The 12568-nt window shown below is 40.5% G+C and overlaps 1 protein-coding gene across 2 annotated transcripts in view; it reads right to left on the bottom strand.

The window, feature by feature from the left end:
- The window catches only part of LOC117428371 (semaphorin-4B-like), a 68748-nt gene that overhangs the window by 20889 nt on the left and 35291 nt on the right, over positions 1–12568 (bottom strand). For both annotated transcript variants that reach the window (XM_058995530.1, XM_058995529.1), the window contains exon 3: positions 5392–5777. In XM_058995530.1, the coding sequence (XP_058851513.1) occupies positions 5392–5512 (121 nt within the window). In that variant the 5' untranslated portion in view covers positions 5513–5777. The remainder of the gene's footprint in view (positions 1–5391; positions 5778–12568) is intronic.

Raw genomic sequence — 12568 nt, 5'->3', positions numbered from 1 at the left:
TTAGATTACATTTTTTATGGTACAGCTCAAGTTAGAGACCCTGTACACGGTGACACTATATGTCTGCATTTACTGTGTTTCTGACAATCATTTTAAAACTTGTTTATATAGTTCTGCTTCATTGGGAATGCCAGTGCAGGAGCAGTCTTAAAGCAGCCTTTGTGTCAATCTATTCTGCCTTTTCTTAGACCACATGAAATAACCTAGCTTGCCGTTTAAATGAGTTCACACTGTGTTGAAAAGATAACCGCTGTCCAGTAGGAAATGAAGGCAAATCTCCCCATCTGCCAGAATGTCATTTTCATACCATCTACTGTTATATTACCAGCTGTCAGTCAGTTTGTCAAAAGAAGCAGCAGCTTGCGGGAGGATATATATATATATATATATATATATATATATATATATATATATATATATATATATATATATATATATATATATATATATGTATATATTCCTAGACATGCTCATGGATACTCTGTCAAAGACACTGCGCCAGAAAGGAGCAGGAAAAAAAAAAAAAAAAAATAGCTTTGAAAAATTTGGGCTCAACCTATCTGAAACTGACACTGCATTATTTTTTCCCCCGTTATCATACAAAACTTCCTTGTCAGCTGTCCAAATAAAGGGCAGACAGGTCCATCCAGGGATTATGTTTAATTAAATGTGTAGGCTCAAGCAGGGATGGCTTTCAACAGAATCTCATTTCAGCACAGAGAGAAACTGGCATGCCTATTGTCTAGATGCAAGTGGGAAACTGGACTCCAATTTCATAGCAGCTTGAGCCATTCCAGGTTTTACTTTTGATTTGCCTAAGATTATGAAGCTCCTATTAAAATGATGATGCTGAATCCCACGCCCTGCACAGCCCATGGGAGGAAAGCTTTCAAGAGGAGGACCCTGCCAGGAATGGGATGACTGGCGGCCAATAACTAAGTTGTAGACTGAGTATAGCACACAGCTCCCAAAAATATGAAGACACTGAATTCAAGTTCGAAACCTTCCGGGTAGAGGGATTGCCTGAATCAAGCCGAAGCTATTCATTACCTTAAATCAACTATGAACCACTGTCCAAGCCAGAGTGGTCAAACCCCTGCCATTGAAAACCCTGTAGAAGTAACTCGAATGGTAAACAGAAAGAAAGCAGATCCAGAACTGCTGGCCGATACTACAGTGAGCACACACAGCTCAGCACTCCCGGAAAGAACTGAATAAGATAGATGCTATTAGCCTCCTGCAGGCATGCAGCACTCCCCAGGACACTGCCATCAAAACCCAGCCTGCTGTATAACAGCTGACCTGAACACGAGCTGGGGAATACATGCATTCAGATACGCGAGATAGTTGGCAACTAGCAGCATAACAAATGAGAAATGAGGCGTCTGGAGGACATTATTAAGACATTAGGATAACTAACTTAGAGACGCAAAGGTGTTAATGAAAGATTAATTAAACCAACAAGGATCTGTTTGTAAAACGTAGATAGGGCTTCAGGTTGAGGATTATTAATAATAATTTTTTGCATGAATTAGCACCGTTGAGAAAGAATATCGAAAGGGCACTGCACATGGTTAATACTTTAAAATATGACTCCTATGATATCCCATTGGAATTTGTTATGATTGTGCAGCTACTGCTATTTAAGAGGGATATTCACTTGTAGTTTAATTCATATATTATCCTAAACGTCTTACATTGTAAAGCAGAAACACCAGTAGAGACAGTAGAAGAAAAAAAAGAAAGCATCTCTGGTTCCAAGTTCTTCATGTCGGTCCAACCTCCAATTTGTAAGCTACTGAAAATCAGAGTTGTAATTCAAAGCCACATTTTAACTGCTGAATACCCATCCAAATGTACTTGTCTTTGATGCACCAATGTGTTCTTGACAGGACTGCCCAGAACCATTCTAGCTGAGAGTCTGGCAAACCCATTTGGAGTTAATATGGAGATTTATTACTGTACAGATGATTAAATAACTGGGTAATGTAACATGTCTACAAGTTTAAGAGCACTATGCCACTATGCCAGGCAAGCTAAGTCATATGACTTCCATCTCCTGAGTAGTCCTCTTGACCTTAATGAAAGGGTAGACCTGGCCATCAATGACACGGGACATTCTCTCTTACACCCTGTTTAATTAAATATAACAAACACACAACTACAGCACAGTGCACCGAATGTACCTGTGTTCTGTATCCATAGTCATGTATGTCCTCAGCCAGACTACACTGGATCCTTGAAGCCGAGTCATGCCTGGTCAAAGTGCAGTTGTGGTGAAGGATGACGCCCTAACTTGAAACATTGTCAGATAAAGTTTGACAAATGCTTTAATGTGTTATGTGACATTAACAGCAGCATGTGTCTAAATGTATTACTAAGATTCCTTTTACAGAGCTTCCAATTTAGAATACAAATCAGAGACTGAATGATCAGTAGAGACAACGATCCTTCTAAACGCGGAACCTCCAGCAAATACAGACTCCACAGGTTTTGTGTGTCATGTAAAATCTCCACAGGTTTTGTGTGTCATGTAAAATCTCCACAGGTTTTGTGTGTCATGTAAAATCTCCACAGGTTTGCACCGATGTGAGTGTTATAAGAACTGGTATAATCATCACACTGTAAGCGTTTTACAGCTGTGTTAATTATTCATGTGAGATTAGCTTCTTCATTAGCGCAGGCTTCCTTGCACCTGTTCAAGATTGCTGCTATGATAATAAACCATAGCACTCTTCTAGGAAGCTAGAAGATACATTCAAGGGAAAACACCTTCTATAAAAATACATTCGGTATACATAAGGCACATGCATCTGGGATATTCCACTCCAGGTGTAATTGGGCTAAGGTGTAATTAAATAATAACTTTCATTTTCAATAAAGCATACATTTTAAACAAATGCCTGGACTGGCAGGACCAAGGCTGCCTTCCCCTGGTATAGGCTATTGACAGCCCTGTGTGGAATACACTGCACAGCAGTTTACAAAAGAGTGTTTGGCTTGTCCTGCTTCATTAGACATGATCAGGTTTGAGTCCTCTGCAGAGTGTCCAGCTAGGAATATGGAAAACAGCACAAACTGCACTATATGGCAGGGGTACGGGTATCCGAAACATTGTACAGAAGGAGAGAGTCGCTCAATTAGTAAGGCTAAGTGGGCTGGGTCACTACAGCAGATGTAAAAAAATCTTTTAATCCAACCCCTGGCTGAAGATTAAGGCTGTTTGTTGAATTAGTTAACTAACTCAATATGTTTCTGTCAAATCCAATGCTTCTGCATTCAGAGCTTTCAAGACTGTAGTTCACTTTACAATGCCGTCATTCTTTATTATTGTCTGGTACATGGCACCTTGTTTGCAAGACCGAGGATGAAGCCCAGGCTCCATAAATCATCGTTCACACAGATGCCTCAAGTCATATTAATGAGCTTTTACAGACAGTGTTGAAGAAATTACTAAAATAACTCTCTCTCTGTCGATGAACCAGGCCTCAGGAGCCCCTTGCTGTGAACTCAGTTCAAACATACAATATATAACCTTCAAACCCCTCCCTGTGCGCTCATTCAGCTTAGTGAAGTGTCAGAGGGCTTTCTTGTTTTCAAAGAAACGATTGAGTCTTTGTTGGAAATTTTACAGCGTAATTGACGATGTGCAAAGCTTATTCCGTGCAAATCGAATATCTAAGGTTGTGAAGTTCAGGGACTTCTTTTTCTTCTCCCCCATTTAATGCATGACTTGTGTGTTTTCTTAAGTGCTCTATCGAGATGATGCTGTAAAGTCATTGTGTGCGTCGGCAGAGATAAGATAAGAATCATTTCCAGGAGGAACAAGCACAAGCAGGCATGTTATCTGAGCATCGGAGGCCAGCTTGGATTTTATCAAGGCTTTACTCAAGCAGTGCATCTGTCTTACTTACATCTACTGGCAGCATACCCAGTGTTTGTGTGTGTGTGTCTCTGTATGTATGCTTACATCTAGTGGCAGCATACCCAGTATCACACAAGAGGCGAAGAAAAATACAAGAGACTCTTCATTGGGTGCTGCTAAAACCATGATGGCAAGCCGTGATAATAAATACAATGAAACAAATGTGCAGTGAGATGCCAAGTGGATACATGCTAAGCCAGAATGGAGCCGGACATTTTCGATTTGACAAACTGTGCTATTCACCAGATCAAGTGCCAATCTTTGCACTTTGCCTGGCTCTTAATGCTACACTAGTTCCAAAAACGGTTGCACTTGTTTGTGTGGGTGAGCTGCACATCACACAAAGAGCTGTCAGGGCTTTGGAAATTCCCACTATTTATAAATAAAGGTGCCAGTAAACCTACTGCTTCTTTAATTACCTGCAAAATTCCCTGAAATGAAAAGCATCTGGACGACAGCTGGAGCTGAAATCACATATTCCAACTCCAAAAATGTAACAGAACACAACACATTCCGTACAGTGAAGCTAACGGAATTAACCAGCCACCCAGAGGACCAAACATTTGCTGGCTGAGGTAGTGCCTGTTACATTCTAAATGTTACACAGTCTGTACGATTTGAAATCTTAGTTTGATTTCCTGAAAAGGTAACTGTGAATTACACCCCTCTTCGTTAATGGAACAGCTTCCCTCCTGGCAACCTCATGTTAAAACTCAACCCCCTTGCGTGATCTTGAACCCTTGTCTGATGTAGGACTGTGAGGACACGCTGTGGCTTGCACAAAGAAACAAATACAAAGTTTGGACCTAGGCTGGCTGGCGTGCCCCTGCTATCAATTTACTATGTATCAACACCCAGAGGCTGCTGGAGCTAGTGAGGAAACATCAAGCCCTCCGAAGCCCACTGGGGAGAGGACAGCTATCAGCACCTAAAATGTACAGGGCTATCTTAAGCTGCTTTTATTTATAGATCAAAAACACTGGAAACTATCTATGTTACAAAGTTCACTGGATAACACACACACACAAACATACACACACTCACTCACACACACACACACACACACACACACACACACACTCACTCACAAAAGGTAATTACAGCTGTGCTGCTTCCAAAAGAAAGTTCAGGTCTTATTATATTTTCTAGGATCGGCTTAGGTTTAAGATGCAGTAACTCTACGAGCCACGCACCAAAACAGCTACACAATCCTATGCATGTATTATACACGAAAGAACAGGCTAGCAAGAAGATACTATAGGAATCCAAAGTATTTTGGAAAGACTTTACTAATGTAAGGCTTGTAATCTGCCCAGCCTTTTTCATTGTATGACACTGAAACAGAACACTGGGGTACTTCTCGTTCTCCTCCTCTAGCTTGTTTAGGGGCACACAGAATTGTGAAGCATGTATCTCTCTGCGTAGTTTAGCAGCGTGCCGGGGGTTATGAATGCGAGTTTACTTACTGTACTGAAAGCTGACCCGTGGAGTGACATCATCCTCAGTTGTGGAAGCTGCTTGAATAGAGCCAGCTGCACACATTGCTCCGGCTAACAGCAAAAGATAATCCACAGCGATTGTCCACATGGTTACAGAAGCCTGGCAGCAACTTATATTAAAAATCTCTTAAGGTTGAGTCGCATTCGTAGAGGCTTTTCCCTGCAAACGAATAACTGCAGTTGTGTAATCCCAGGGAGCTGCTTTCAGAACTCCAGGTATCTTGAGACGCTCCTGTGAAAGCAACGGCTTGGCTCGGAGTTGGTGTTTTGCAAATCAACATTCATCTCCCTGGAAAACCAGTTCTCACAAGCCTGACCAGATCCAAGCAGGCTTCTGGGCTTCTTCTGGAAATCTGAGAAAAGATAAGACACGCACCACGTTCATGAAAACTGCAGTACAGGCAAGTGCAGCAGATAGACTCTGCTGGAGAGGTGCATTTTAAAAGAGCACGTCCTACACAAGACAGAAACAAAGAACAGCTGATATCAGCCTCCAGAGACTAATACAACAACAGCTCATTCATTCATTCATACATTTACTATAGTCGGTTTTTAATCTACAGTCACTTTTTATTAATTGATCTTGACATTGCAAGACGGAGCGCATGTACTACACATCAACATACATGTATAATTAATAACAATAATCAGCATAACTACACTTCAGACTGAAAGACCAATATCTGTTGATAACAGAAGGGTTTGAAATCATGACGTAACCAGGGAAAAGTGAACCTGTGTTTCCGGGTGCTTATGTGACGCAAACATAAGGTTGACGCAGAGGTCAAGATTATTAGCACAGTAGCCTTTTGTCAGGCTTCAGCACGGCTTTCATTCATATTCCAGTCCTCCCATTGAGAGTGAATAACCGAGCCCAGTATTAACAAAGACAAAAAGAGGCACAGCCCACACTCTCGACCAAAAAGAATTCCAGTCCCAAGCTACTGTTTTCATTTGCAAAAACAAAGCCCAGATGAACTCATTACTCCACATGAGCCTGTGAGGACTTTGGGTTCTTCAATAAAAGAAGCAAGTTAAAGCCCTGTGATAGTGAAGCTTATTGCAGCGTCTGACAGTACAAGTCCATGCTATGCAGACAAACCCACATGAAGCTGACGTTTGAACCATTTCAGGAGCGAATCTGGTTCCAATCTACTGCAGACCCGGGCCTGATGGAGCGGTTTGGAACTCATTCAGCAGGTTCTCCTCAGAACCACATTCTGTATCACAAATAAAATCATCAGGCGCAGCAGTTAGAGATAACTGAGTGAGTCACTGAGCAATACCCAGCGTAATCTGTGCTTCAAACAGTCTACCTAATTGGACAAATAAAACAAGGTCATTAAAACAGACTGTCAACCTACAAATCTTCTTAACTAATAAATCAAGAGACTTTCACACACACAGGGCAATGCCAACAGTATCTTTTCATAGTGTACAATTGTATTGCATTTTCCAAATACAGTGCACGGTTGTAATTGGAACCATGTGAGCAAAACACTAGGGGCAATTTAAGTAATTACAACGAGCTGCTGTGCCCTTTTGTAGCACGCAATGAATTACAGAAAGCATTTACCAGCAAGCATGCCCACCTACATAAACCAAAACTGAAACTGGCAAAAGACCAACACAAATCTCTCCAAATCATTTGCATGCTGTATTGCTTTATTTAATACGACACATTTCAAATCTGTACAGTACATCTCCTTAAGACGAAAGAAGACAACAATATATAATGTAGATTAAGAACCCCACATTAAATTCCTGCAAAAATATTAAAACATGTGATATCATTTAGACACAGGTTTACCATCTGTTCCCACATTCAAGTTGTTAAACTCTGCGCTGGTGAAATTGCTCAGAATAAATATGATATAGAGGTCAGCATCGCTGGAATAATCACAGTCAAGGTTAACTCATTTAAAGTCATTCTGGAGTTTGTTAATGCACATGCTCTTCACCACACACAAAGTACAGCACACAAATGAATACAGGCTGTACACACGGCACTGGTTCAACTGGAATTTTTTATGTGGTCAGTTGTTATAATTGGACTGGTAATTTAAAGGCTGTCTGGTAACTTTATAAACTCTCAAAAGAGTAATTCTCAAGAGTTGCTTCCACCTAGAAAAGCGTCAGAAATGATAAGGCAAATCACTATAGCTGATAACAGACCTACATTGTACATCTGGCAGAGAACTTTAAAGATCTAAATGGAACTGGACCTCTCTCAGACACAGATCTATATTAATTCAATTGACTCTGACAAAGACATTGATCAGATGCAGCCCTACAGAACACAGAAGAGGTTTCTATTACAGTCATATCTGAATTCTGCGATTTTAAATACAGTCGTTAGTCCATCCTTTGTATTTAAGGATTCTGAGTCAACACCAAAAAGCCACTAATGTAATCGTGGCTTCTTATTGCTGGCAGTCAGACAATGCATTTCACTTGGTATATCCCCTAACCCCAGATCAATCTAAAAGTACTCTACCCTAAATGCAGGCAATATTCCCTAACTAGCTGTGCCATTCAAAAGAAAAAGTGGATTACCACTGAGAAAATCCATCCGTCAGGAAAGTAATGAAGAACTTGTTGTAAATTGCTGACTTTACACATTATACTACAATTACTTGTGAAGAGTACAGTAACACTGAATACAGTAACAGTGAGTACGGTAACAGAGTACAGTAACACAGAGTACAGTAACACAGAGTACAGTAAGTAAGTGAGTTTTCAAACTAAGTGTCTCCTCTACAAGATTAGAGAGTGTTACATGTGTTCAACTCAGGGGGAATCATTCAGAACATCCTCTGACACTTGCAAATCTCTCTCGATCACCTAGTCTTGACTTCAACATGCATCACAAATCTAACTTCTTGCGAACAGCATGATATTTTTTTGAGCGTTTAAAAAAAAAAAAAATGTATAAGGGGGTCTTTATATCTCAATTTGTCCTCTGAGAAACTTTCATGCATACTCTACGACCCTGGGGACAGTTATTCTCCAGGATGAAAGATGTTTCTTATGACCACTGTGACCTTGCCCCGCCAAGGTCTCCTGTGCTGTACATTTTACTGAGAAACAAAACAGGTGCATTGCGTGATCCAGCAGATAAATGTCTGTGACTGCAAGGATCGGTTCATTTTAACGGCTGCTCCTGTTGGTTGTTTTCTAAGCCGACTAAGGCAATACTATCAGTCCCCTTGAAGGGTTGCACTTCCCTGGCTACAAGGGAACTTTATACAAAAGTATCACATATATAACGTAACTTCAAAACTAAGTCAATGCGGCTGTCAGAGCTCATCAGATTACAGGGCCGTTGAACTGAAGAAGGTTTTGCCAAATCTGACACCTGGGTGTTTAAGGCCAGTTTGGACTCCAGGGCATAAATGACACAAAACATTCAGAATGTAATATATTACTAATAAAGATGATATACAGTATGTGTCATCTTAGGCAAAAGCAAATATGAAAGTAGAACTGATTATAAGACAGTAATAAACAATAGTTCAATGGATGGGTGTGTAAACTGGTTATCCAGACGTATGTGGCTTCAGGAAAAACTCGACTGGGGAGTACTGGTGTGATTCTAATATTCTTCTCTTGTTGTCTGAATATCGCTTGACAACAGGCTTAGTTGAGCTCCTTTGAGTTCATACACAGTCAATAAAAAGCATGACATAGAAGGCAGCTAGGATTCATGGATTACTGAAAGTCTTCCTAATCACATTTACGGTAGTTACCAATTTCACACCAGCAGAGATTGGAAACAGCCTAAACATGTTGGAGGCACCACAGGGATTAGTGAGGATTTATTTTGTTCTAAAACGATCTCTGCAGCCACCAGTAACCAGTACATCTTGATTAAGTTTGTATTCTTGCTTCTTCCTCTTGGAATTCTGACCGTTCTTCTCTGAGGTCATAGTTCACATTATTGGGTGGACTGAATTTCACTGCCAAAGGGTCTGTGGCAGCTTCATTCACTCAATGGAACTGTTCACTGAAACTCTTTTTAATTGAGTTATTATAATATATATCTCCGTCCATGGGGGATCACTACGTCTCAAGCATGCTCTGTTTCTAATATCCATCTCTTCAGCAAGCAATCTGGCATGCACTGGCAAAGGTCCTAGACACCAACACATTGCCTAGAGACAGGACTCAAAGCATCATTAGGCAGTTTTATAAGAAGCAAGTTTAGCTAAATTCCCATTGTGCCAGACAGATGCCACTGGCTGATAGATTCATTTGCAGGGACAATTAATCCTGCTGTGATGCGACATGAATGAAGAAAGAGAGAATTGAAAGGTTGCACAAGCTCTGTACGTGCAAGTAAAGTTACCAAAGTGTAAAGTCACTCATTTCCTTATGAACAAAGATCCTTGTTTGAATGCAGGATATAACCGCATTATTAAATTACTAAAAAATACTGAGATCATCCCTCACAACAAGGATTCATTCATTAAAATGAAATTACACAACAGGGCACTTACAGAATATCACTTTACCTATTTCAAATGTTCGCGTACACGTGGGTGAATCATCACAAAATGATCTTCTGTGAATCAATAGCCAGCTTGTGGGAGGAGAAACAGTGTCTCAGACACTATACATTAGCTTCACGCATTTACATCACAGTCATAGTACAGTATCTTTAGCGTAACCCCTGGAGTTTAAACAGAAATTGCTCAATGCTGCATGGGTTACCTAAGAATAACACAAACATATTCAAATCGGGAAAGACATAACCCACTGGGTACCTCGTCACTAATTGATTATTTTTGCCTTGCCTACTTTTTCCTCTAATCATAGAATAAGGTTTCACTGTAGTATGTGGTAATACATGGCACAAGTGGGAGCTGACATTGCAGTCATGACTAGGAATTCAACTGGGTACAAGCGATTATAACTGTAGGCACCACAATTCAGGTCTGCCAGTTCTTAATCAATTCAGTCGTGGCCGACTCCATCGTTTTATGTTTGCTTGTTGTCTTTTGCTAAAAGTCACAAAACAAAGTGTGTTTCTTGAACTAAAAATGCTTGTTCTCTCAAGATCTGAGAAATTCTAAATGGGTTAAGTTGTTTTTTGTAATGCTATGATTTCCCGGAAGGGTGATTCGAAGAAGGTTTTGCATAGGAACCTACGGTACACTGAAACAGATGCTAGGTTTTTTAAACTAACAAATCATTCCTAGGAATTGAGTCCTTGACAAGGGTGGACTTTACTCAGTCATCATAACTCACACTCCAGTCCTGTAGTAATCTGTGGAATCATATTTAAAACTCTCCACACACAGACAAGGCTTGTGAAATGATTGAAGCCTCTGTTATAAATAAACTGGAGGCTACATTAACATGGAGCAAACAGTAAGCGAAAGCAACAGAACTTCAGGTTCATTTTACCTTCCACAAGCAATTTCCCCTTTATTTTTATTTTTTTTTATTTTATTTTTTTGCTGCGTTGGACAATATCCTTCAAATTGCAGAACGCACAGAAACTACAGTCTCTTGTCCTGGTGCTGTCAGACAATCTCCAGTTCCTTTCTGACACAGAACTTCTCTTTTCTTGCAGATTTAAGCTGCTATTGTACCTCAGATTGAATAGAAAAAACAAACTGTAGAAAGGTTTACTTATCCAATTCTTGTTCTGCTATTCAGTAACATTTGTCTGAATAACCGATAACACGCCCGGATTAGTTGGAAATGTTGTAGGTGGGAGGCATTATTTCTTTCTCTTTTTAAATGTCAGTGTTCCATACGTCTGACTAAATAGTACTTCATTACCCTATCACAAGTAATCCCTTTTCTCAAAACTGTGCTGAATTATATTTTTCTTCCTGGAGCAGGTTCCCTGGGCTACATAGCAACCTCACCCCCCGCCCCCCTGTTACATGCTAATTCATCAGTTACGTTAGCAGCAGTGCCTCGGATATATTAAAATACAGGGCTGCACTCTGAAATGTTTTATGCCTGGGGGTAGGTGGTTCAGTGGATTACTCTTAGAACCAAAGAGCCCTATAATTTCCAGTGAGATTTGGCTCTCCATGCTTTCAACTCATCTGTTTGTAGCCGGCTCTGCCATCCTCCGTGACAGAAATCATCAGGCTCTGTAGCGCTGAGGAGACAGTCCTCACTTTAACAGGACGCCCAACAGATAGCCTGGGTTACTCATTCATTGCTGGTTTAATAATGTGTGGTTCGTTCAGTTAATGTGTCACAAAGGGCACATGTACTGTATCAGCTGCAGAAATGTAAAGGTCTCTCAGGCAGTCAACTACAGAGAATTTCATTAGTGATATTAAGTATCCTGTTGGAACCCATCCTCCTCTATGACTCAGCATAGATAGACAAGTGCTGCATGTCCTTTATAACTAGGCAGAACTTTTCTGCTTTTTGAAGTGAAATGCAGCAGCACCGTGGTTAACACCGAACACATTCCAGGAGGGAGAAATAAGGAAGGGATAACCCACGACGTGAAGTGAAGACGAGCCCCGTTGTTAAAAAAAAACAAAACCTTCAACTGCAATAACAGCAGGAAGCAAACTGTAGCCATACAGGAACACGACTATTGTAAGCAGGCTTCATAATTACCATGCCACCAGCAACTGAAAATACTACCATCTGCTCGAAAGCCTGCAGAAAAGTTGATTGGTAAGAATCATCCTAAAGTGGGATCCTGCTCCTTTGTCATGCTTTGCTCTAATTGGATGCTGGCGAACTGGAAAATCTCCAGTGGTCCCAATAACAGCCACGCCGGCTTTGGGAGAAAATCCCTGTTGGCACTCCCTGATTTATCTTATTATAAGTAATGCCCCATTTATTTTTAACTACCTTCTTGGGTGAACTGTTCTGAGCTGTAATTACTTCCATATGCTGTTTCAGAGGTCGTTTAATTTACAAATTAGAATGGGGGGCCTCAAGTGACATGGCAAGATGTTTCTTCCTTAGCTGCAGTTATTTACTTGTTATGGATGAGGAGGTTTATTATTTGCAGATGGGATAAAGACTTACCAACGTAATCTTCATTTGGCAAGTTTTCTCCAAGTTAAAACCATGCATTTTACAACTCTTACAATACCTGTCTGTGCTTTACCACACTGCTATGCTTTCACCGTGGCACTTTTATAAAGGAGATACT

The sequence above is a fragment of the Acipenser ruthenus genome, chromosome 21, assembly GCF_902713425.1.
Source record: "Acipenser ruthenus chromosome 21, fAciRut3.2 maternal haplotype, whole genome shotgun sequence".
NCBI classification, from domain to species: domain Eukaryota; kingdom Metazoa; phylum Chordata; class Actinopteri; order Acipenseriformes; family Acipenseridae; genus Acipenser; species Acipenser ruthenus.
The sequence above is the reverse complement of the archived record's forward strand: the minus strand, read 5'-3'. Positions and strand labels throughout refer to the sequence as shown.